The sequence below is a fragment of the Eleutherodactylus coqui genome, chromosome 11 (assembly GCF_035609145.1).
Source record: "Eleutherodactylus coqui strain aEleCoq1 chromosome 11, aEleCoq1.hap1, whole genome shotgun sequence".
NCBI classification, from domain to species: domain Eukaryota; kingdom Metazoa; phylum Chordata; class Amphibia; order Anura; family Eleutherodactylidae; genus Eleutherodactylus; species Eleutherodactylus coqui.
The window spans coordinates 102621501-102648918 of record NC_089847.1 but is presented as its reverse complement, the minus strand read 5'-3'; the positions used below and the strand labels follow the sequence as shown (position 1 = coordinate 102648918).

Here is a 27418-nt window from a genome sequence, read left to right as displayed (position 1 = left end):
TTAACTTTTCCCAAGGTCATAAATATCTATTTAACCCTTTCCAATCCAATTTGCATCCTGGTTTTCCTAGGGGGCTTACTCTTTTCCTGCCGTTATACAACCGCGCTATCTGCTGGCTAAAGCCAGTACTGCATGAGGCGACACATTGGATAGGCTCCGACAGCAAAGAGGCTGGCAATATACAGTAAGAGAACCCCAACGGACGTCTTCCAAAACCGGAGCTGTACACATAAAATCATAATGTCTTCAGATGTCAGACAGTGGATTGGAAAGGGTTAAAGTGACTCTCCGGTTCACAGAAAAAAAATGTCACTATACATACAGAATGTATAAGTAACATACTTGGTGCCAGGGGCTTCACTGGGCCTTTAGACCTGGGGCTTGTACTGTGAACCATAGGTATATTGCCCAGAACCTCAGCATCTGTCACCGACCCTATCACCCCCCCACCACCACCACCACCAAAACTCAGTCAACTGCTGGACAAAGTGTAGGACCGCACAAAGCATAGTTGGACTTCTATCACTGTTTTCAGTGGCACATAGAGCATGAAGCAAATATGCTATATGATCCAGCTCATCACCAACAGCAGTGACTTCGTCCAAGACCCACAGGATGGTGAGAAGGTGAGGAAGAAAAAGGTTTTGGCCTCATTGTAAACAGGCAGAAGAGTTGAGTGTCTCCTGTACGTTTCATATATAAAATGAAACCATGCTATGCATGTTTTCATGCTGCAGGGGGAGCAATTAAAATGTTGGGGCACAGAGAAGGCACTATTGGAGTATGGATGTAAATAGGGGGCAATATTCAAATGCAAGGTCACTGATGAACACTATTCGAATGTGGGGTCACTATCAGATTGTGGGTCTACAGAGGGGGCAGTATCAGAATGTGGTGGCATGGAAAAGGTACTATTAGAATGTGGAGGTATAGAGGAGGCACATTTAGAGTTATGGTAGACCTTGGTATCCAAGTCCGCTGTGTTATAAAAGTTTATTTTTTTCTGGGAGGGATAACATTGGGGTCATCTTTAACACCCCAGCCTGGTGCCCTCTTTCTCAATGTTGCTGCGGTTTGTTGTGTTCATGTACGTACAATGGCCGTTGGATCTTCAGACTACCCTAAACCACTGTCCTTTGGTAGTCCAAGACACTTCCCCTTGCTCTCAGATGGACCAGCGCTTATCTTCTATCTGGCTCTGGAGGTCCCTAGCCCCAAGAGTATCAGGAGGGTCTTGGACGACCAGAGCACCCTTGAAAAACAAGAGTGAATGTACCACAAACAAAGCGGTTACATCAATCAATATAATGAAGACAGACACGTCCTCTCTGCTGCCCCCTAGGGTACTACAAGCATTTTCTCCATCAGTCTGAAATGGTTGATAACGGAACATGACAGATTGCATTCAACTGTCCAGCAAATGTAGACATACGTTGCAAGTAAGGTCTTTCAATCATTGTGGTCCGGCTGCAGTCCTGTTCCTTCACTCTGCAGAGCCAACCGAGACACAATACAATGTATTGACTTTTTTTTTTTTTTTGCAGGATTATTAAATCCACCACAACAGTGATTTCGGGAAATAGGAACCACATAACTATAATAAATGAGTCATTGGGAAACCCAATTGAGTGCTATTGGTTTGCACTTTAATGTAGTATTAGTTGGTTATCCACTAAACATGGTCTAATTAGAGTTCCCATAGGAGGTCGCTAGGAACAGCTGTTCCTTCCAGGCCTGCAGGCATTTATGCATCAGGTCACGTGATTTGGCATCCATCACTCAACCGGGAACGGAGGCACTATTAACTCTTTCCTAGACAAACTAATATGCTGATCTCAAAAGCTTGGCAAAGGAACGACATGTGTGACAGCGCTTCTTCTTGTCCTCAAATGCCTCCGAAGTGCCAGAACCTATAAAACGTTCCTCTGCTGGAACGATCGTAACCAGAAGCACAAACATTAACTTTCAAGAAGACCTCGAAATGGACAAATAGGTGATCTTTAAACTCTTGGGCACAGGTTCAACTTTTCATACTGGAGTCCTGTTTTTTTTTTTTTATGATCCATGAGACCACGGTCTTAAAACGAGTCAAGCAGGTTTACAATTCACCCTTTCACTGCCAGGCTTTATGGTCACTTGAATTAAATGGGAGCTGTGCCGCAGTACCAACCAAGACCACTGCACTATGGACAGCGCATTCTGCTTCCTGCGCTGACCGCAGTGACTGTGGCTCCAGGAATCAGCGGGTCCCCGCTGATTATCTATTGATGACCTGTAGAGGTCCCGGGATACCCCATTTAAAATCCCCCAAAAAGCTGTCTGTACATGGTTATCTTTTCCTTCTGGAGAAGACTTGTATTTGACCTGCTTTGTTTTTTTTGGTTTTTTTTGCACGCGTACTCACTATGCTTTTCAAGTGCACAAAGAAACACAAAAAGGTCCCACAGATTTCTCCTGCATTAACCCTTTCCAATCCACTGTCTGACATTTTCAGACATTCTGTTTGAAGGCTGTACAGCTCCGATGTCGGAAGACGTCCAACAGGGTATTCTTACTGTATATTACTGGCCGCTCTGTTGTCGGGGGCCTCTCCAGCATGTCCCATACCGCAGTACTGGTTCTAGCCAGCAGATGGCGCCATTGTATAATGGCAGGAAGAGAAAGCCCCCTAGGAAACCATGTATCCAAAATTGAATTGCAAAGGGTTAATGCATAAATACACAGTGAATACGCATAATACATTGACTTGAAAATGCAATTTTGGTTTGGAATACAGACTAAAATAGGAAATATGTGTGTAAAACGCATGTCTGAATGTCCCGGTGCAAATCAACGGCGTTTAAGCAGTTCGTATTACGTGCCTAAATACAGAATTACGAGTCTCCATGGTAACAGACAACAAACAAACCCTGTGTAGTCTGACCTTGCAGTCATGCTCCCAGTCATCTGCTTCTTACTAACATATATCTGGTAAGCAAGCAAGAAGTAGTGGAAAGATAGCAAATATGAGTGCAGAATGACGTTATACAGGGTTCTTTGTAGTCTGTTACCATGAAGACAGGTAAATCTGTGAAATACAATGTAGGTGGTCAGAAAACAGCACTTTTCTCCATATCGACTGATAGGGATATATGCAGGAACTTTTAAATTGACTCCTACTCTGGTATGTGCTGTACGTCATGTACAAACTGAAGGAATCTAGCAAAGAAGGTATACCATCAGCAAGGAACCGTTATCAAGAAGATCCTTCTTCATTTCTTACTCTATTTGCCTCCTGAGCTACAGACAGGCCCTGAGAAGGGCTATTAAGCAGCTAAGGACACCTATTAAACCATGTTTACATACTACAAGGAAAAATAAGTAACTTTGCAAAAAGTTTTTTGTCTAGAGCGGTTATGCAGAGTTATGTGTTTCCATAGTAACAGACAAAAAACAAACAATTTGGTCTGATTCTGCAGACATACTGCCTTCTATCGGTCCCCTACCTCTTCCAAATACACATTTAATATCCACTGTAGGAAAAAAATTCTGCCCCTAAACTAGTTGCAGTTTTGCTGCAAAATTTAGCATGCAGTTACATCTCAGGCAGATATGCAAATGATTAGAGCTGTGGTGTGATTACATGAACGGTCTTGCCACCTGAGGCCCTAAAAGTGGTTCCCCCTTGACCTATAAGAGGCTCTCGGAGGCTCCTTGTGTGTAGTGACCTCTTCTTCCGCTTGTGTTGAGCTTGTTGACCGCTAGACGCCTCTACAACACAGAGAAGTGATTTCACCCGTTACCAGAGTCTGAGAGGGGCGCATTATTGGGATGCGAGAAGCTGGATGGTCGTATCGATGAATTGTCCCCCATCGGCCGTTCTGACCAGACTGTTTGGAGGTGTTGGTATCAGTGGATGCATGAGGGCACACAAGGTGACTGGGTTCAGGATGCCCTCGTACAGGGGGCTGAAAGACATTTGGTCTCATGATGGGGTCATAGGAGAGTCTCCACAACATTGTCACACTTCCGTGGCTGCCTGGTTGCCAGATTTATCACTAATAGAACATGTATGGGAACATCTGGCCAAACAGAGGCCAAAAGCAATAAAAAAGGATTTTGGGGGTATGCCAAAAGCAAAAGAAGAGTCAAAGATGCTACTGGATGCTTACAAGATGAAAATGGTCAATTGGTTAATAATGATGTTGAGAAGGCCGAACTTTTAAATTCCTATTTAAACAGGAGAAGTCCCAAAAGACTGGAAAAGGGCAAATGTTGTCCCCATCTTCAAAAAAGGGAAGAAGGTTGATCCAGGAAACTGCAGGCCTGTGAGCCTGACTTTTATACCAGGATAGATCTTTGAACAAATTATAAAACAGCATGTATGCAAGTACTTGGATGAAAATGGAGTAATTAACCAGAGCCAGCATGGGTTTGTAACAAAAAAAGTCATGCTAGACTAATCTAATTCCTTCTATGATAGTATCACTGACTGGGTTGGTCAGGGAAATGCGGTAGTTAAATTGTTTTTCTTGACCATAGTAAAGCATTTGACAATGTATCTCATACTTTACTTATTGAAAAAATGACCAAATATGGGATTGACAAGGTAACTGTTAGGTGGATTCACAACTGGCTGGGTGATCGTACTCAAAGAGTGGTCATAAATGGCTGCACATCCAAGTGGAGGAATGTATCAAGTGGGGTACCACAAGGTTCTGTCCTAGGCCCAGTGTTCAACATTTTTATAAATGATCTGGAGAAGGGAATTGATGGGAAACTGATCAAATTTGCCAACGACACAAAGCTAGGAGAGATAGCTAACACTAGAGATGAGAGGGAGAGTATTCAAAAAGATCTAGAAAAGCTTGTACAGGGGGAAGCGACTAACAGAATGGTATTTAACAAGGAGAAATGTAAAGTCCTACATCTGGGCAAGAAAAATGAAAAAAGCAACTACAGAATGGGAAGAATTGGGCTAAACAGAAGCACGTGTAAAAAAGACTTGGGTATACTAATAGATCATAGACTGCCTTTTTGGCTGCTGCATCACATTGTTGACTTATGTTTAAACACAATTCTGGGATGTATTAAGAGAAGCATAGAGTCTAGATCACGTGAGGTCATTATCCCCCTCTACTCTTCCTTAGTCAGACCTTATCTGGAATACTGTGTCCAGTTCTGGGCACCCCACTTTAAAAAAGACATAGACAAACTGGAGCATGTTCAGAGAAGAGTTACCAAGATGGTGAGCGGTCTGCAAATCATATCCTATGAGGAACGGTTAAAGGATCTGGGAATGTTTAGCTTGCAGAAGAGAAGGGTGAGAGGAGACTTAATAGGAGACTTAATAGGAGACTGTCTACAAATATCTGAAGGGCTGTCACAGTGTAGAGGTATCAGCCCTATTCTTATTTGCACAAGGAAAGACTAGAAGCAATGGGATGAAACTGAAAGGGAGGAGACACAGACTACATATTAGACAGTGAGGATGATCAATGAGTGGAACAGGTTACCATGGGAGGTGGTGAGTTCTCCTTCAATGGAAGTGTTGAAGGAAAGGTTGGCCAAATATCTGTCTGGGATGATTTAGTAAATCCTGCACTGAGCAGGGGGTTGGACCAGATGATCCTGGAGGTCCCTTTCAACTGTACCATTCTATGATTCTATGATCTGGAACACCAACTTACTGTTCACCAACGTATCACATCTTACATCCAAGCTAGAGGCGGTACAACAGGGTACTAGAACCTCCATGTTTGCCCGTATCACATCTTGTATCCAAGCTAGAGGCGGTACAACAGGGTACTAGAGCCTCTAGGCCTACCTCTATCACATCTTGTATCCAAGCTAGAGGTGGTACAACAGGGTACTAGAGCCTCCATGTCCGCCCATATCACATCTTGCATCCAAGCTAGAGGTGGTACAACAGGGTACTAGAGCCTCCATGTCCGCCCATATCACATCTTGCATCCAAGCTAGAGGCGGTACAACAGGGTACTAGAGCCTCCCTACACGGGGTCAGTTTTCAGCTATAAATGATCCTTTTGCTCTGATATTGTAATCACTGATATCACCGTTACAATCACACAGAGGAAGTTTTATTCTATTCCAACAACTTCTAGGGGAGGAATTCTTTTTACCAACCAGTGTATTAACAAGAAGTAAGGAACAGACAGATGGATGTATGTCTGCAGGATCAGACGACACAGGATTTGTTTGTTGTCTGTTACCATGGAGACACATAGATCTGCATAGTAACTGTAGTGGCAAAACGGAAGCAAGTGTTCAATGAAGACTACCAGCAAAGTTGCCTTATTTTTCATTTTAGGTATACGGCAGCAGTAAAACATTGTTGGAAAAGTGAAAACAGCCTTTAATAAGTGCAATTATGCCCACTAGTCTATAAGCCGCTCAGTCCAGCTGATGCGTGTCCCTTAACCTTCCTACTACCGAAATAAATGATTGCTGCTAGAAAATAAAAAAGCCCCGTATCATTACTATAGACGCTTTAGTGACTGAAGATAATCTAACTTTAAAGGGGTTGTCCCGAGGCAGCAAGTGGGTCTGTACACTTCTGCATGGCCATAATAATGCACTTTGTAATGTACATTGTGCATTAATTATGAGCCATGCAGAAGTTATAAAAAGTTTTATACTTACCTGTTCCGTTGCTGGCGTCCTCGTCTCCATGGTGCCGACTAATTTTCGCCCTCCGATGGCCAAATTAGCCGCGCTTGCGCAGTCCGGGTCTTCTGCAGTCTTCTATGGGGCTCCGTGTAGCTCCGTGTAGCTCCGCCCCGTCACGTGCCGATTCCAGCCAATCAGGAGGCTGGAATCGGCAGTGGACCGCACAGAAGAGCTGCGGTCCACGGAGGAAGAGGCCATCTTCAGCGGTGAGTAGAGAAGTCACCGGAGCGCGGGGATTCAGGTAAGCGCTCCGGTGAGCTTTCTTTACCTCCCTGCATCGGGGTTGTCTCGCGCCGAACGGGGGGGGGGTTGAAAAAAAAAAAAAACCCGTTTCGGCGCGGGACAACCCCTTTAAGAAGTAATTCCCCTTGAAGACTTAAATTGTTAGTGGCGCCTGAGAACATCAAGGAGATCTATTTCAACAAGCTACACCATTAGGTACCTGATGGATCTCTCCAAGTGGATGGGTCTAGTTAATGGACTGCAGGAGGCCTACACATACATAACATTGATTACCTCTGGAATATGGTGACTGAGGCAGTAGCGCTTATTGCAGTGTATGCAGAAATCCCCCACGGTTACAACGCTGGACTTGCATTTAGCTAAACCGCAAGTGTTGTCAGCTTTTACTGTAGCCGCAATTAGTGCATCAAAGTTGTCCGCGTCCGGGTTCTCTGCTTCTGGTTTTATAGCATTTTTACCTGTAACAGAAAAAAAAACGGAAATTAGGCCGTGTGCATAGAAAGAGAAAAATGATAATGACTAGCCGACCATGCGGGGGCTTCAAAGGCTGGAAGCGTAGAAGCCTCCAATCCCAGCTCTTTAACCCTTTACATAATGCTGTCAATGCAATCACGGCATGTAAAAAGCTGACAGAGCGAGGGAGCTCACCGGGTTTGCCATCTACAGTGGCCTATGAGGCAGAGTCTCGCAGGATCATATAATACACTGCTATGCTGAAGTATTGCAGTGGATTATAGGTATGATGAATGGTAATAAAATTCACGTCCCCTAGTAGAACAAAAGTAAAAAGTGAAAAGTGAAAAAAGTGTAAAAAAAAAAAAAGTGGTTAAGAAAAAAAAAAAAAAAAAAAAAAAAAGATTCAAAACCCCACATTTTTCTCCCTCACTAGGCAAAAAGGAAAAAAAAAAATCACAAATTTGGTATTACTGCATTTATAACGACCTGTGAAAAATAAAATGATAAGCATCAGACAGGGAGCTGCAGTGCAGAGAAGTGGCTGGAATACACACAGGAGACCTCAAGAGTGTGACAGGCAAATTGGGTGAAGGGGCAGAGATAGAAAAATGTGTTTTTGTTGGAGTGGCCCTTTAAAAAGTATGCAAAAAGTAGCCAAACAAACTATATACATTTGGCTTTGAAGTAATCTCACTGACCCGCAGAATTAATTTAATGTAGTATTCAATGAGGATGGTGAATAAAGTAAAGACACAAAGAAAATCCCCAAATTGCTGATTTTGCTAATCTTGTGTCTAGAAAAAAAAAAACCAGAATGAAAAGTGATCAAAATGTTAATGAAATTAATAGTCCTCTGGTGGCACCACTTTGAAATTTAGAGCGGGTGAATTTTCACCCAGGGTAGTATTCCAGGGTTAAATCAATGTCCGACCCTTTATTTGGAAATTGAAAACTAAGCCAGAATCCATACACAGACAGCTGTTTCGGGGTGATTGCCCCTTATCAGTGTGCAGTAGGATTCTGGCTTGGCTAGTGAGAGGCTTATGATGTGAGTCAGGAGGGTATTTTTTTATTGTCACATTCCTAGAGCTGGGAGGGGCATCATCACTCCTTAAGGGGAGCACCAAGAAGGTGAGTGAGATTACTTATAAGGCTATTCATGCTCCTCTGGGAAATATATGCAAATAAGGAAGATGGAACAATTCCCAATCATTGTTCTAAAGACTTGTACAAAGGGTCACACATTGATTTGCAGGAATGCTGCCATCCAATAGGTGGCACTGCAGAGGTATTATTCCATCTTCCTTATTTGCACATATTTTCCAGAGGAGCATAGGTGGCCTTATAAGTCTCCTCCCTCACCGTCTAGGTGCTCTTCTTAAGGAGTGATGATACCTCTCCTAGCTCTAAAAATGTGACGATGAAAAAAGCCAAAAAATTGGTTAGTCGTAAAGACCTGGACTAGGCCTGTCATTAAGGGGTTAAGATAGAAATTGCCGACAACAGAAGCTGAACTGCCCATTTCTGTTTTCACGGGATGAAAGTAACCTACTTTTAGAATCCGTTGCCTTCTTTTCTGTGACCTCTTTCTTCCGCCTTTCTTCGAGTTTTGCTTTCTCCCGCTGCATCCTTTCCATATGTAAGAGCTTCAGATCAGGGTTTGATGAGACGCCGCGGCTGACCTCTTTTTGCTTTACCGTTTTTTCCACTGTCTGTGAATGTAAATGTTTCTGAATAGCGGAGTCCTCCGTTGTCTGAGATTCAGGGACAGCTGAAAGTGCTTTGGTTTTGGTGAGGGAGATACATCTACTTCTGCCATCTCCGATGCTGACATGTTGGAGTCCATACTCTTCGGCGATTTGGTGGACCAGCAATCGATCGTGTGAGGTTAGTGTTGAAGGGAACGCTAACTGCGTCTTATTACCATCTTCCACGAACTCATCAATTGTCTTCCTTAGACTGTCCTTATTTGAAGTGTCTTCTGCCTGTACTTCTAAGTTCATAGTCTTCTTTTTGTTCCCGGCCATCTTTTCCTTGCCATTCCCTTTTGGCTGACTCTCGGCGGTACTACTAGATTTTTGGCCACCCCCTTTAGGAGCTCCAGTCTTTTTTGACTTCGTATTACTGTCTTTTTTAACATTTGCTCCTCCCTTAGAAGAGCTTTCACATTCATGGGAATACGTCTCAGGGGTGATATCTTCAAGATATTCAAAAGCGGTCCGGACTTCTCCATGTTCGGTGAAGTAAGATAGCAAGTCCTTGAGAAATGTGTTGTTACCGACAGTGTGGGAGTCGCAAATGATAGTCACGTGACGGCGGGCACGGGTAACTGCTACGTTTATCCTTCTTTCTTCAGCCAAAAATCCTACTTCACCTAAAAAGAAACAAATCAGTTGGACCGTAAGTAAGGGCGGCCATAGAGAACCAGCTGGCAAATGCAAGCGAAGTCTAATCTAAAAGCACTTACTAACAGACGGATGGATGAAAATACTTGAAGAGAAGCCGTCACCTCTTTCGATAGGGCTGTTTTAGTAAATATGAGTATTGCCCATGATGTAACAATTCCCGAGAATCTACCTTGTGCTGTCCCTCTGTTATAACCTCCTGGACGCTTGTGAATAAATTGATAACTGGATGTCACCAATTGGGAGTGTCCCTACACTGTCTGACATTGTCCAATCAGAGTTCACAGATTCAATGTGTAACCAGAGGAGCAGTGAAATAATGAGGGGCGGAGCAAATACTCTGGATGAAACTGGCAGGTTTTTCCCATTAAAAAAATGAAAACATATATACACACCTGTTCAAAAAAATCCCCATTGGGAAAATCAGAAGAAATATAAATATATATGATATATAAACATAAATATATATATATATATATATATATATTTTTTTTTTTTTTCAATTTCAAGCACAACTTCTCTGTTTTATCAAAAGTAGTAGTAGTAGACGCGTTTCGGGTCTATGCCACCCTTCTTCAGTATTTGCTGAAGACACACTATATATTTTTTTTTTTTTTCTCATGACATCTTCAAAAACATAGGGGGAAGGGAAGGGGGTATTTTTTTTTACAAAAACAGGTATAGAGGTTCAATTTCATGTGACCTAAAGGAGGTTATCCAGGCAGTGCCCACCAGGATACACCAAGGTCGGGGCAGAAGCGCTGATCCAACCCATGTTTAATGGTCGCAGCTCTCATTAAAGTCAATGGGCGCTGCGCTTGTAATTGCAGGCTGGGGTCCCAATGATTTGAATGACAGTGGTATTTACAATTACGAGCGCCAGCTGCTACGTTGGGATGGGAGCAGCGCTTTCTCTCCAACTCGGCTGGCGCTGCATTCCCCCCTTTAAGTATAGGCAAAGAATAAAGCATTAGAAGGAAATGAAAAAATTAGGGTTAATCAAAGATGGGGAAAAAAAAAACGCACAACATATGAATAAAATAAAATGTAAAATAATTGCTAAATAAGTACATCTATTCCTCCCCGTGAAACATGAGTATATGTACAGATTTTGCAATTCGGAGGATTCCTGGAATTTTCCTGGAAAACCCCTTTAACCCCTTGAGTGGCACGCCCGGAAATTTTCCGGGAGGAGCTCCACTGCTCATAGCTCCATAGCCCGGAAGATTTCCGGGCTATGTATCACTATGGGAGCTGCAGAGCACAATGCCACAAGCTGTGACATTGTGCTCTGCCTGCACAGACCCACACAGAGCAGTGCAAGGGCTTTGAAAAACCAGCAGAAGATATTGCCGACATGCCGGCAATCTCCTGCACTGGTTTGTTTACAGGTTGCCATAGAGACCATCGGCTTGTCAGAAGCAAGTGGATGGTCTCTGTGGCAGGGAGAGCTGGTTGTTAGCTGTCAGAGGACAGCTAGGTACCTGCTCTTACAGCAGAGATCAGAGAAAACCTCCGATCTCTGCTGTGTTAACCCTTTACATGCTGCAGTCTATGTGACTGCAGCATGTAAAGGGCTGTCACTGCAGCATGTAAAGGGCTGTCACCATCGGACCCCCAGAATGTGATCAGGAGTCCTGATGGGTCCCTGTGGAAGTCCCCTAAAGGGACAAAAGAAAAAAAAGTAAAAAAATTATAAAAAAAATTATAAAAACACTTGTCTCCCTTTAGATCAAAAATATAATCACACATGTGGTATCCATGCGTCGTAATGACCCAGAGAAGGAAGTTAATACATTATTTAACCCCTTAATGACATGGCCCCTTTTTTTCTTTTTTCCCCATTTCTTTTTTTCCTCCCCCCTGTTTAAAAAAATCACAACTTGTCCCGCAAAAAACAAGCCCTTATATGGCCGTGTCAATGGAAAAATGAAAAAGTTATGGCTCTTGAGACGCAACTGCAAAATTAGTTGAAATTCAATGATTAGACCATTTTAAAAAACCTGCCCTGGTCGGTCTAACAGGGTGGTAGGAAACCCGCCACTCAAGGGGTTAATATGTAGATTTGCAATTAAAACCATAAGGTGCATGAAGGAAGCTAATAGCCAGCAGTCAGGGGTGCGGACTGCACCCGGCTCTAGGATCTCAGCTGTAGGAGGGTTTTCCCAGTCTATACTCAGAGGAGCAGAGCGCAGTCTACTGCAGTCAGTGTAATTACACCCTACGCTTAACCCTTCATCACCACAATCACATGATGCGCCTGGTAGGTACGGGTAAAGAGGTCTCCATATACTACCACCCAAATGTGTGCCCCAGGGGGAGAATACTCTAGGGGGGTGGACAGCACGCTGCTTGGAAAGTTGATATTTACCTTATATATACACCTTTTCACTGCCAAGACAATTTTCACACCACAGAAAAACACAAAACCTGAGTGATTATTTGTAAAAAGTCATACCTCTGTACATTATTATATATATATATAGTACCTTTTATGTTATTTTGCATAAACCTAAAAAAGACAAACATACATATATACTGTTTTCCCCCAATAATAAGCCCTACCCCTATTTTGGGGGGAGGGGGGGGGCTTGAAATATAAGCCCTCTCCTGAAAATAAGCCCTAGCAAATTGAAAAAAAATATAAACACACACCATCAATACTCACCTAGCCAGCGGGGTCTGAGTCTCTCGCGCTGGCCCCTGGGGCTGCGGCAGGCTGCCGTGTCCTCTGCACTGACACAGAACTCTCCTTCTGGTGACGGGGCTTTGAATACCCCACCTCCAGCAAGCGAGTGCTGTAAATGGATTGAGGGCCAGCCAATCAGAGCTGGCGCTTGATCATTCACAGACACAGAATGGCTGTGATTGGCTCATTGAGTGATGGCTCTGATTGGCTGAGCCACGGTGCTCGTGAGCCAATCACAGCACTCGCTTGCTGGAGGTGGGGTATTCAAAGCCCCGTTACCAGAAGGAGAGTTCTGTGTGAACGCCGAGGACACTGCAGCCCGCCGCATCGCTGCCGGAGATCAGCAGCGCTAGGGACCCAGACACCGTGGACCAGGTGAGTTGAAGTCCCTCCCCCCTCCCCTGAAAATAAGACCCTGTGCCTCTTTTGGGGCAAAAATTAATATAAGAAAGTGTCTTATTTTCGGGGAAACAAAGTACACATGAACGCTTGTAGTGACAAGTCTGACACCAGCAGAGCCAGAAACCAAAACTCCGCCTAAAGCCGGTTTTGCACGAGCACAAATACATTTGCATGCGCCTGAGCGCTAAATTTTGCGCCTGCATCGGCATATTTCACTATACCTTTTGCCCCTGCAGGACATGCTTATTTGCACGCGGTAAACAAAGACACATCGATTGAAATGGCTAATTAGTTCCAGATGTATCACCACCTGATGGGTGATAAAAGTCTGGTCAGTGGGGATCTTATTCTCAGACCCCAACGATCCTGAGAACAGGGGTCCCGTTTCCCCCATCCCCCTCACAATACGCGCTCACTGCACTCTCCTAAGTGAGGAGGAGACCGAACAGCACTATAGCTCTGCGCTACTTCTTTACAATGGGACTGCCAAGGATAGCCAAGAACAGGCACTCAGCTATTTCTTCCAGCCCCACTCTAAATTAATGGAGCACCCCTTGCACAGGTTTGGCCACAGCTCCATTCATTCTAAGGTCACAGTGCATGGGAGAAGAATTCCCCACCGCTCAGATCCCCACTGATGAGCGGGTTCCCGGGGCCGCTGTCACTACAGTCAATGCAGGAAGCAGAAAACACCGACCACAGCGCATCTGTCCAGGTTGGTATTGCAGGCACAGCTCCTACTGAATTCAATGGAAGCTGCGCTGTACTATCAGCCCAGGCCACTGACTTATGGTCAATGCTCCCGGCCCCAGGAATCATCTGATCGGTGGGAATCTGAACGGCAGGTCATCAATAGAAAAAAAAAATTAAAAATACCCAGAATAATACCCCTTTAAAGTATTGGTTATCTTTGTGCTTGGATATAAGTATGCAAATAGGGAATGGAAAAGTACCTCCACAGCGCCACCTATTGGACGATGACTTCCCTACAAGTAAATCTTCAACTTTCAACAGGCCTTGACAGCTAAGGATATACTGTAAGCCAAACCAGAAAATACACTCATATGCAGACAGGCAGTTTCAGGATGTTTGACCATCATCAGTGCAGAGCAAGGTACTTGTTGGGTGGGTGAGTCTCAGGGAGAAATATTCTCCCTGAGGAGACCACCACTGGAAGTCACCTTCCAACAGGGAGCAGTGCATGGCTTAATGGGGAGAGAAAGCCCCTACCAGTAGCCTATTTCTCAAAAACAAAAGGCTCGAAAAATTGAAACCCAACAAGCCGATCCCCATCTCCCCCTACATCTGCTGTCCAGGTAGAGTAGGGAGGCCTCCATAGACATTAGATGATCAGCCAAACTCAGACGATCTATATCTAATGTGTATGGCCATCCTTTTTCAGGATCGGTACCAGATAAATACATAATGTATTTACAAAAATACTGAACTCTTTATGTAGATGATATCTGGATATAACATTTTGGAATTTTAGGCCAAAAGGTGGACAAATGCTTTAAAGGCCATGTACATCTTTACAGTTTTTTAAATCAACGTGTTTTTGGAATCTTTTCTAATTGGCTTTCATAAAAAATTTTTAGATTTTTTTGATTTGATTTCTATGCTTGTATTGTTTTTCCAATCAGTGCAGACTGGAGGACTGAAATCTCAGCAAATCCACTCTGAGTAAACTGACAGCTCCTGCTCCCCTGTTGTGAACTTGCATTCACTGCTTTTCCAGTGAGTTATTAACCCCTTAAGAACACGGCCTATTTTGGCGTTGAGGACCAAACGATTTTTGGTATTTTTTTCATCTCCATTTTTCAAAAGCCATAACTTTTTTATTTTTCCGTGGACGCGGCCGTATAAGGGCTTGTTTTTTGCGTGGCGAACTGTAGTTTTTATTGGTACCATTTTTGGGTACATAGACTATATTGTAAAACTTTTATTATTTTTTTTTTTATCGTAGGGAGAGAAAACGCATCAATTCTGCCATAGATTTTTTTTTTTAAAGCGTTAATTATGCAGCATAAATGACACAATACATTTTTTTCTGCGGACCAGTACGGTTATAACGATACCAAAATTCTTATTTTTTTTTTTAGGTTTTTCCACTTTTCCACAATAAAAACCCTTTATTTCTGGAAATTATTATTTTTTTCTAAACTCGCTGCATTCAAAGTCCTGTTACTTTTTTTATTTTTCTATGCTGTAGTTTTTATTGGTACCATTTTGGGGTACACACGTTTTTTTTAAATCACTTTTATTGCGTTTTTTGGGAGGCAAAATGCTAAAAATTAGCATTTTGCCTCAGTTTTTTACCATTTTTTTTAACGCTTTTTGCCGTGCAGGATAATAAGCACGTTCAATGTATTGTAGGCGTCGTTACGGACGGGTTGATACCAAATATGTGGGATTTTGAATTTTTCAAAAAAATTTTATGCTAATATGAGAGAAAGCATAAAAAAGGGTTTTTTTAACATTTTTATTCTTTGTACTTCTTTTTCTCTTTTTTTTACACAATCTGCGTCCCTCTGAGGGACTTTTACTGCAGCACTGCAGATTGCTACGATAAGGCATGGCAGGACTTCTCTCCTGCCATGCCTTATCGCTTATTATAGCGATCACAGGCTATGGCAATACAGGATGACGGTATCTGGTGTCCTGTTGCCATAGCAACTAGCCGGGAGCGTGCTCCCTCTGTGAACCCTTTCCCTGCCGCGATCTACCTAGATCGCGGCAGGGAAGGGGTTAACAGCGGGGGAAGGGGGGGGCGCATCTCCGATGCCCCCCGCTGTTGCAGCGGGACGCTGGCTACTAGTGACAGCCAGCTCCCGCTGCGGGATAGCGCGAGATCTGCTATGATCTTGCGCTATTTACATGACGTAAGGGTACGTCATTTTGCGGGAAGTACCCCGCTCCCATAACGTACCCTTACGTCATGGGGTGGGAAGGGGTTAAAGAGGGCTGTATGACAGTGCCAGGCAATGATGGAAGAGAGAAGAGCCAAGAAAGCTACTATTACAGAAGGCTGTAATTCACTCCGGATGAATTCTCTTTTATTAGCAGTGAGGGGGAACAGACCAGCTACTCAGAAACAGCTGTGGAGAAACAGCTGTGTGGTATTTAGTGGGTGTGGTTATGCTACACAGCCTTTAAAAGAGGAAAGAGGAAGGGGAGCTGACCTTGTGTGCATTCATGGGAGTGACCAGCTGATCAGTGCTGGGAATGTCGCCCAGACAGAAACTTGAAAGTAGGATAACTTGTATGCAAAGTATGAGGCTTTCTAAATGCATGAGAAAGAAAACGCAACGTAATTTTTTTTGACAGTCTCTTCAAAAGTTTTTCTCTGCAGGGACTTGGTAAAATACGTGTTTATTGATTTATTCATCCACAAAGGTTTCCATAGCCTTTAAATGAGCACCATATACCCTCCTATCAGTCTGCTAAAATTCACCTATTTCTTAAGTTTTATCTGTCTGCAGAAAACTGGATGACATCTAATAAGGCTGCCAGTAGGGACGCTCATCCAGATTCCACAGTCAGATGTAAGCTTGCTTGTACTGAATGAGCACTTGTCACTGTTGCATATGTTGAGTTCCGTCATGTCTCTGAACACTGTATTACTGCAAGGCAACAGAACACATTGATGGATGTTAATTAGCAAGTGATTATGTTTGTCACATGCTAATTAACATAAGGAGTTGTCACTGGGTCAAAATACTGATCGTCCCAAGGTAGACCTATACTAAATGTTCATAAGCGTAAGACTGACGATCCCACAGAATTACGCAATACTCTTTCAATGACAACATTTTGCTTGATTCGCTGTAATATTAACCACCTATAATAATTATTCTTCTATTGGTCTGTATTCAATACCTCATTACGCCCAGTATGACTGGAAATAGGACCAATCACACAAAACAATAAAAAGGAAGATACTAATAAATGAAAGCAGAATTTTTTTCTCCCTGGTATCAGCTCCACTCTCGTTTGTGGGCAGACATTGGCAGCTCAGCCCCCATTCAATTTATAGAGCTTCTCCGGGACATTCCAAAAAGTTGCTATGGGTAGGAAACAGACTAAAAAAAAAAATTAAGCAGCACTCACCCATTGAAAAAAGTTCTCCCATTTCTGGCCATTATTGACCTATTCTCAGGATATGTTATCAATAGCAGATTGGAAGAGATCCCCAAGCAATCACTGATCCCCTAGACCAATCCCTGTGTGTGTGGAGCTGTCTTTCTGCAGAAGCAGATCGTGCTGTACATCAACCCCTTCCCTCCCCATGACGTAAGGGTACGTCATGGGAGTGGGATACTTCCCGCAAAATGACGTACCCATACGTCCTAGGGATAGCGCGATATCATAGCAGATCTCGCGCTATCCCGCAGCGGAGACGCGCCCCCAGCTGTTAACCCCTTCCCTGCCACGATCTAAGTAGATCGCGGCAGGGAGAGGGTTCACAGAGGGAGCGCGCTCCCTCTGTTACTTCAGCCGACTCTCGCGATGTTATCGCAGAGAGCCCGGCTGGTTGCTATAGCAACAGGACGCCAGATATCGGCATCCTGTATTGCCATTGCCTAAGATTGCTGTAATAAGTGATACTTATCGTAGTGATCATCAATGCTGCAGTGTAAGTCCCCCCGAGGGACACAGATGGTGTAAAAAGAAGAGCAAAAAAAAGTACAAAAAATAGAAATGTAAAAAGAAAAAAATGTTTAAAAAACCCTTTTTATATGCTTTTTTTAAATGCAAATATGAGAAAAAAAAGTCCCACATATTTGGTATCGACGCTTCCGTGAAGACTCGTACAATAAATCAAACATGCTTTTTATCGTGCACGACAAAAAGCGTTTAAGAAAAACGCTAAAAAACTTAGGCAAAAATGCTAATTTTTAGCATTTTACCTCCCAAAAAACGCAATAAAAGTATTAAAATATATATGTACCCCAAAATGGTACCAATAAAAACTGCAGCTCGTCTCACAAAAAATAAGCCCTCACAGAGCTCCGTCCATGAAAAAAAAATAAATAAAGTTACAGGACTTTGAATGCAGTGAGTTTAGAAAAAAGTAATAATTTCCCCAAAAAAAGGGGTGTTATTGTGTAAACCCCCCCCCAAAAAAAGAATTTTGGTATAGTTGTAACCGTACCGACCCGCAGAAAAAATGTGTCGTCATTTATGCTGCATAATTAACGCTTAAAAAAAAAAAAAGTATGGCAGAATTGATGCGTTTTCTCTAGCTATGATCATAAAAAAAAATAATAAAAGTTTTGCAAAATAGTCTATGTACCCAAAAATGGCGCCGATAAAAACTACAGTTCGCCACGCAAAAAACAAGCCCTTATACGGCTGCGCTGACGGAAAAATAAAAAAGTTATGGCTTTTGAAAAATGGAGATGAAAAAATACCAAAAATCGTTTGGTCCTCAACACCAAAATAGGCCGGTCCTTAAGGGGTTAAGCAGTGGCCCCAGCTTGCCGAGTCCTGCTGAAGTAAGTGTGACACGGCAGTCAATACCAGCAGGCGCCACTGCACAATGTACGGAGCTGTCTGCATCTGACAGAAAAAAGTGGGAGAGCCCCTTTAGTGGGCGAGTGCTGCATAGTTTTTACTTCATTCTACTCCCTGCTCTTAGCAAAGTCCCAGAAAACCATTTTAAACAATGAAGCTACTTTGCAAATAACTTCATTAAAAAAACAAACCATGCACAGTAGTTGGTATAAACTGCTACTAGTCAGACTAAAGTGTCTCCATAGTTACAGACTACAAAACAAACCCTGTGTGTAGTCTGAAGGGGAAAGTGGAAGGCGTAGCACAAGATAAAGGATCTGACTGTACAATGGATCGGCTTGTAGTCTAGAAACAGAAATAGTAGTCACCACTACTTTCCCCTGGAGACCCAGCGCAGACACTTTGGTGGTCCTCCTGGTCTTTGTTAACAACTGGCACATGACTGCCGCCCCGACTACATGTGTCCACCTGTAAACAAAGACTGGAGAACCCCTGCAGCATCCAGATATTAGAAATTATTAGGATATTTGCCGAATTGGAGTGAAACTGACTTCTGTATGACCAGACTTAGTCAAGTACGTCCCGATCACTGACCTTTGGAATTAGATCTGACAAAGGATAATATAACCGCTTCTTTCTCTCTTCCTTGGAAGCCGTCTACAGATTTAATTTCTAGATCGGGATATCTATGTCGGAGACACTGTCGGAGCAAATCCACCTGGAAATAAGACATAGGGATCTATTATTAAAGAAGAAACATTCATCTTGGTCGCTGCGGTCCTGCTTGCAGCCTATGTAAAGTCCTGGCTTTACTTTAGTTAATGCAATCATACAACTGGTGGTGGCTTATCTCCCTGGGATCAAAAGGATCGGCATTGGAATTCAACATCTCCGACCCTTATTTTACCCTGAAGAGCATTCTCCACACACATCAGAGAGTCGTCTGCCCTGCCATTATCGGCATATTCAAGTGACTGAACTCAAACAAGTATGGGAAACTTTAAGCAGCAGGAAATAGGAAAAATACTTTATACTGGTGGTCTAAGGAAGATCTTTATATCACCTCTAGGATAGAAGAGGAGGTTATTATTGTATTCCATAGTAGTCTAAGGGAGAAGTGAGGATTCATACCAATGTTCTAGGGCCGTGATGGCGAACCTATGACACACGTAGCACTGACACGCATAGCCATAGTCGCTGACACATGGCCGCTATCAGCCGTTCACCCCGTTAGTAGTGAATACCGACAGGGGCAGCGCTGATCCTGGCACACACCGTGATGTCAGTGTGCTGCTGTGATCCTCCTCTGCCCGTCCCCTGACATCTCCTACTACTTGGTTCGGCGAGTGTCCGTGGGAGGAGGCATCTGGCAGCACACTGACGTCACGAAGTGCGCTGGAGATCATCGCTGCTAGCGGTGCGGAGGGCTGAGGAGGAGCTTCCACGAGGTGGAGGGGGTGAGTATATGGGTCTCTGGGGGCACTATCACTGCTGGGGGCCCGCTGTAGGGGGCACTGTCACTGCTGGGGGCCTGCTGTGGGGGGCCGCTGTCGCTGCTCGGGGCCTGCTGTGGGGGGCCACGGTCACTGCTCGGGGCCTGCTGTGGGGGGCCACGGTCACTGCTCGGGGCCTGCTGTGGGGGGGCCACTGTCACTGCTGGGGACCGCTATGGGGGGCCGCTGTCACTGCTGGGGACCGCTATGGGGGGCCGCTGTCACTGCTGGGGACCGCTATGGGGGGCCGCTGTCACTGCTGGGAGCTCATCATAACTGAGATAAGTTAGGGGGAGGCTGGGAAAGGCGAGGGCCTGTGCTATTGGTGTTTTTGGTTTATTAAATACAGTTATATATTACAATTATACATTTTTGTTATTTGAACTATAAATATCACAAATTTATCGTTTTTCTCTCAAAGTGACATACCACCCAAGTTATGCTCGTTTTTTTGGTGAATTTGACACACCAAGCTCAAAAGGTTGCCCATCACTGAATTTAGGGTATACTGGATGGGGAAGGGGGGCTGAGGGAGTTAATATAGTTTTCCCTGGTGGTCTAGTATAAATGAGGGTTTATTCATGAGGGTCTTGAAGAGTATATTAAGAGGGTTAATCATATATCCTCAGTGTAGTCTATGGTGGTTTACTTACCTCTCTGGGCTCCATTGATGTGTCTGACCTGAAAGCTGGACACAATGTGTACATTGCATTCCACTTCCCTTCTTGCCCCACAAAGAAAAAGCCAGGTACAAAGAAAAAGAACTATTTGGCTATGTATCACCGCAGTTTCCTCAATGACAGGAAGCCGAATGTAATGCACTCGTGTTAAACTTCGTCTGCTGCCCCGCAAATCAAGAATATCCTGAGATTTTGGACTATAAGATGCACTTTTTAGAAAGAAAAAAAATGTAGCTGAAAAGTCTATAGTCTGCAGTCAGGGGGGCCCTGCAGCGACAGACACCATGACCACTTCCTTAAATGATTGGCAGAAGGCTCAACCTGACCATTGAGAGAATGATATGTCTGTTCATAGCTCTACAGTTGTCATATCATCCTTTCAATGGTCAGGCTGAGCCTTCTACCAATCACTAAGGGAGTGGTTGTGGCCCTGTCACTGTAGGGCCACCCCCCCCCCCTACTTACTGCCAACGACCACTTCCTTAATGATTGGCAGAAGGCTAAGCCTTATCATTGAGAGAATGATATGACTGATATGACAACTGTAGAGCTATGAACAAACATATAATTCTCTCAATGGTCAGGCTGAGCCTTCTGCCAATCATTAAGGAAGTGGTCGTGGGCAGTAAGGAGGGGCTACAGCGACAGACCCCGCAACGACTTCCTTAATGATTGGCAGAAGGCTAAGCCTGACCATTGAGAGAATTATATGTTTGTTCATAGCTCTACAGTTGTCATATCAGTCATATCATTCTTTCAATGGTCAGGCTGAGCCTTCTACCAATCATTAAGGAAGTGCTTGTGGGAAGTAAGGGGGGGGGGGGAGCCTGCAGTGCCAGACCCCATGACCACTTCCTTAATGATTGGCAGAAGGCTAAGCCTTATCATTGAAAAAATGATATGACTGATATGACAACTGTAGAGCCATGAACAAACCTATAATTCTCTCAATGGTCAGGCTGAGCCTTCTACCAATCATTAAGGAAGTGGTCGTGGGCAGTAAGGAGATGGGCCTGCTGCGCCAGACCCCACGACCACTTCCTTAATGATTGGCAGAAGGCTCAGCCTGACCATTGAGAGAATATGTCTGTTCATAGCTCTACAGTTGCCATATCATTCTCTCAATGGTCATGCTGAGCCTTCTGCCAATCATTAAGGAAGTGGTCGTAGGGTCTGTCACTGCAAGACCCCCCTGACTGCAGACTATAAGACGCAGGGACTTTTCAGCTACATTTCTCCTTTCTAAAAAGTGCATCTTATAGTCCAAAAAACTCTGCCTATTGCTTTACTTTTGCACTGATTATGAGTTATGGTCTGTTTTCTGCCCTGGAACAAAAGGAAAAATGGTTGGGAAGGTGGAACTTTGTTGTGATAAGCCCTGCTAATGAAATGAACGCCGACACTACGAGAGCCTTGGGCCATTTCTCCCTTTACCTGTAGATTGTACGGTGCTATAACTGCGATATCACGGGCTTTCAAGCCAGCGTTGGTCAGCGCCTGCACGTGTAAATCCACCAGCCGCACCTCACCTGGCAGGAACAAAAGCAACGCTATGAAGATTTGCAAGTAAATGAGATTTTGCATGAAATGAATTCTGTTAAATGTAGATTACATTACATCTATCGTCAGGGAAGGGGGTTTGAGGAAACTAAAACAATTCATTTTTATTACGTAGGCTGGAAATGTTTTCGAGTTAGAATTCTCATTTCCTCAAGAATGTAATTTAAGTAAGCGTAAAACACTGGTGGATCGCACGGGCGTTAATACACAACCAACATCCATTTTTCATCACTTGATTGTACTTCACAGCTCATTGTATTTCATTCATAAGGGACGCGGTAACAGGACCTCATACAAATCACAAGGAGTTTATGCAAATTGCAATTCTCTAACACAATGTTATTTTTGCCTATGTACTATTAAGCTGCTGGAGTGATGCAAATCTAAGGAAATGTCATATTCTTCTCCACCCAGCAAATCACTACTGGCTGTAATCTGTTGATGGATTCCCCATGCAGACTACCATAAAACAGCCTCTATCTGCAAGGAATTTGAAATGCAGAATATTTAAAGGGGTTGTACCAGAATATCAAGTTATCCCCCCTCCACAGGATAGGGGGATAATTTGCTGATCAGTGGGGGTCTCACCGCTAAAACCCCCACCAATCTGGAAAACGGAACTCCTGTGTCTCCTGTCACTGTGGGGGGTCGCTGCTACCCAGGCAGTGGTGTTGGCTGAGCATGCGCATGCAAAGCTCCTTTTATTTCAAGGGGGCTGACGGAAATACCCAAGTGGGTGTGCCGTCAAGTACTCAGCAGTCCCATTGAGAGTGAGCGGAGCTCTGGTGCGTTTGATTCAGTCTCCTCTTCAATGCAGAAGGGCCTGGGTGGTGCAGAAACCACATAGTGATGAGGGTTAGGGACACGGGATCCATATACTTGAAATCAGTAGCGGTCTCAGCGGCGAGACCCCACCGATCCGGTGGAGAGGGCATAACTTGATATTCTGGAGCAACCCTTTAAGGGAGCATTTTTAATATTTTTGCTACTTTCTGCCCAAGAGCCAAGTTGTGCAAACCCAATGATATTACTCATCTAATGTGTATGAGGGGGTCTCTGATGGCAGATGTTGGGAGAAAGAAGGGCCAGACATGTTGGATTTCAACATATCTGATCTTTTGTCTAGCAGCAGCTTATTTCCCTCTCCCCATTGAGAACATGCACATGCAGTGCATGGATGTCTATGGGGGTGTACTGAAGAATACACCCCTGGCAAAGTTTAACTTGACTGTGATAACTTTCTGCAACAAGTTATCCTAGGTTAAGGGAACAATAGCTTTTAAATGACTTATCTTAAAGGGGTTTTCTGCCCTCTTTATCACTGTTGACCTATCCTCTGGATACACGCGGGTCGATCACTCAGGACCCCGGTCCATCCACTGATCGCCCGGCCTGCTGTCCAGTGCAATGGGCTGGATATTGTCATAAGTGGACAGGAGAAGCAGTGCATGAGCAGGCGTTACTCCCATTGAAATCAATGGGAGAGTCACGCAGCTACGGCACTTCCAGCTTCTCCAGGACTGGATGCGACTTCTTGATCAGCATAGAAGCAGAACGTGCCATAGCAGCGCAGCGCTCTTATTTAATTCAATGGGCGTGAATCCGACACACGTACTTCCTGCACTGATAGCTAATGACAACATTTGGTGATAGACGGGGGTCCTGAGCGGCGAACCCCTGTCCATCAACTATTGACGACCTATCCAGAGGATTGGCCATCAACGTAGAAGAGGGCAGAACACCCCTATAACACAACAAAAGTCTTCGTAAAGTAAATGAAAGGATAAGAAAACTGTGGCACAGAAAGTTCTAAGATGTTAAAAGTCGTGTTAAACGTTGCTGCATGTGAAGCCATTGGCTGACAGCTAATGAAGGTGCATAGACCGGTCAGATCCTAGGAGCCCCATAAATAAAGTTCATGCGCCCATAGAACAGGGACCACTGAGTCCCGGGGTGTGTTTTTTATACTGTTCTGCCTCCTTGTTCCCTTGCCGCCAGCCTGGGAATCTGGCACTAGGTATGTGTTTTGGGCTTAACTCTTCATACCGCATGCATGCACTGAACTCAATGAGCGGACATCGTGTGAGTGTGTGCAGAATGAAGACATGAGTCCAATTCACGTACTGAGTGCCAGCTTCCTGGGACGACGGGGAGGGTACGGAGAGGCAGGCTGGTATGAAAGTGGCATCCCCGGGACTTAGCAGGGGCTCAAGGGACCCAACTATTCAAAACAGAACAGAGTAAATCCAGTATCTTGTATAGCCCCCTCAGGCTGTGTACTAGCTGTAATCCATTGTATTAACAGTTTAGTCCTTCTTAAGAGTTTTTCATATTAAAATATTATATTGTGTACAGTAATGGATCTACAGATGTAGCAAATGCTCCATAGACACTCACTGCATTAAATACACACTTGCAAGAAACTTTAAAATGATACTTAATTCAAGTTAAAGTGGTTGTCCCACAGCAGGATAGGCATCGTCAGGGGTCCGCCACGGGTAATCAGCTACTCCCTTGGCCCAGTATATAGACTTGCTTTTTGATGGAAGCCTGGGTCGGTATTGCAGGCTGAGTCTCATTCACTTCAGAGGGACTCAACATACAATGGCAACCCAGCCCACTGCAAAAAGCAGCTCCATACATAGACACTGAGCCAGGGAACGGCTGCCTGCTGGAGGGAACAGGTGGCAAATCTTGCCAATCTGCTACTGATGGCCATCAATAATCAAAATTGGGACAACTGCATAAAAGGTTGCTATGACTGTATTTAATGCAGTAAGTATTAGCACTTGCTACCTTTGTAAAGTTCAGCAAAACTTTGGTCCTCTGACATGAATGCGGTAATAGTGTACTATATTGCATTACCTGGATTGCCCTTAGACTGCTCATCTTCAATGTCGATCTCAGACAATCCGCAGTGTGCGGTATCAATAAGCAGTAATGGAATACTAGTTTCATCTGTTACTGCCACGCCTGGTAGATCCCTACGGTAGGGAGCAGAAAACACATCCAAAATTATAATCTACCTGCTACATTTTATGTATTGCTCACATCGGAGTACCTGTGTACTAGTTGTGTAACTAGTAGACGTTGGGTAGATAGACCTTCGCCACATTTTCTACATCAGTATACATAGCATGTGAACAAAGTATAAAAGGGAACAAAGAGTGATCCAGTGTGACTAGAGTTCTGAAGCTCATAGTTTGCAAAGTCTTATTTAATATTGGCTTTAGGGTGTGATATAACTATGGGCATCTAAGCAGTATTATGCTAGTCCAAGCTGGCAATTACACACTTTAGAGATCAAAGAACACCCAATGGGCAACTAACGATTCATTAACACAAAATATGTAACTGGAAAAAAACTAAAAAACCTGTTGTTCGTACTAAGAGAAACAAAATGTAGTAGATAGGATACCTTTTAATGGCTAACAAAAAGAAATGATGTTACAGCAAGCTTTTGAGACTCATTGGCTTCTTCATCAGGCCTGATGAAAAGGCAAGAGGCTAAGAAGCATTGAAAGCTTGCTGTAACATCATGTATTTTTGTTAGCCATTAAATGGTATCATATCTACTAGATTATTTTGTTTCTCTTACTAGGAACAATAACATTTTAAAGAGGAAAACCCGCTTCAGGGTCGCTTCACTCAAGCGTGTTTTTGTGCGTACATCGGTGCGTACCTAGGTACGCGCAAAAATACGCGTGTATGAAGGTCAGTGCATTGCCTTCAATGGAGCCCCAGCTGCTGCCGGCGGCTCCATTGAAGGCAATGATCTGCCTGCACACATAAATTGTTTTTCAGGGAAGGGCTTTACATATAAGTGTAAAAAAAAAAACTATACACACATCCCCGCGAGGGAAAAGAATTCCCTGCTGCACTTGCCACATCTGTGAGAGATGCAGCAAAGGAATTCTTCATCCCTGCGGGGAAATAAAGAGTTTTCTGCCACAGCTGTCACAGATGACAGCTGCGGTAGGGGATCTAGCTGTCGGCATCCTGTAATTGTTTTTCAGGGAAGGGGTTTGAATATAAGCCCTTCCCTGAAAAACAAGAAAAAAGGGTGATAAAAATAATAATAATAATTAAAAAAAAAAAAAAATACTCGCCTCTCTGCAGCTGCTGGGGCTCAGCCGCGTCCAGCCCGCTCTTCTCCTGCACTGCTCTGAGGAGTATTCAGCAGGCGGGGATTTAAAATCTCCACCTGCTGAATGGGCTGCTTCTGATTGGCTGAGCACTGTGACCAATCAGAGGCAGCTCTCAAAAATACGCACAAAAACACGCTGGTGTGAAGCCACCCTTAGGGTGTGGCTTACTTTAAAGGGGTTGTCTTGTCACTGCACAGGATTCCCCCTATACCACCAACTGCGCTAAAATGACAAAGGGATTTGTACTGACCCCTTCTTTACTGACACGGCCCACCACTGCAGCCCCACTGTCTTCCCGAAGTGTTTTGGTAGAAGACATCAATGAAAGTCACCTGCCCACTGCAGCCAATCTGAGGCTGCAGGGTCATTAATCTCACGTTTTGGCATCATCGCACCCAGGATTTGTTGACAGCTGATTGGCTGCAATGGTCAGGTTGACTTTTACTGCTGTCACCTGCCACAACAAACACTGGGACCACCGTGTGGCTGCAGCGCTGGATTGCTGTGGCAGAGGAGGAGTAAGTACTGATCCCTTTGTTATTACTTGGTGGTATAGGGAATATTGAAAGCATACCTGGCTCATGGATGTGGTGACATGCCCCAGATCTTTCAGAGTAGTCTCACCACACCAGGTGAGCCACTTCTGATAGATAATTTTTCCAACCATATCTCCGATTTGGGCAGTTGTCCTTTTATTCCCGATTTTATATGTTTGATCGCTTTTGTGGTAGAAAGGGAGAAAGCAGCTTATCTCCTCGAGAACAAAAAGGACAGGGCACTTGAAACTGCCCTATCCTTATCTCCCCTGACATCTGCTGTCATGCGAGTCGAAATGGCCTCATGCATGATCATCCAGACCTGCTGAAATCTGCAGGTTCAGCTGATCTACATTGGCCGAGCTAAGAGTCCATTTACACCAAATGATATAGAATTTAAACAAGCGAATGACGTTGCGGAGTTCACTCGTACGGCCTGTTTATATAGATACATCGTCTCATTCAAACGAGAAATCGTTCAGTCATTCACATTCCCTGAATAAGTGAATTAGAATGACTGAACGATTGGTATTTAACCCTAAAAGGAGCAGGGTGTTTCGGTTCTAAAAGGACCAGACACTTTTTAGGGATTACCCATGTGGCGGTTTTACTGCCCTATT

At 44.0% G+C, this 27418-nt stretch overlaps 1 protein-coding gene across 1 annotated transcript in view; it reads right to left on the bottom strand.

Annotated features, from left to right (window-relative positions):
* Positions 1 to 27418, bottom strand: part of IGHMBP2 (immunoglobulin mu DNA binding protein 2) — a 63067-nt gene that overhangs the window by 7909 nt on the left and 27740 nt on the right. The window contains exons 10-14 of the mRNA XM_066583210.1: positions 24980 to 25098; positions 21989 to 22083; positions 18976 to 19099; positions 8921 to 9742; positions 7186 to 7370 (exon numbers count right to left, since the gene is read on the bottom strand). Coding sequence (XP_066439307.1) covers positions 7186 to 7370; positions 8921 to 9742; positions 18976 to 19099; positions 21989 to 22083; positions 24980 to 25098 — 1345 coding nt within the window. The remainder of the gene's footprint in view (positions 1 to 7185; positions 7371 to 8920; positions 9743 to 18975; positions 19100 to 21988; positions 22084 to 24979; positions 25099 to 27418) is intronic.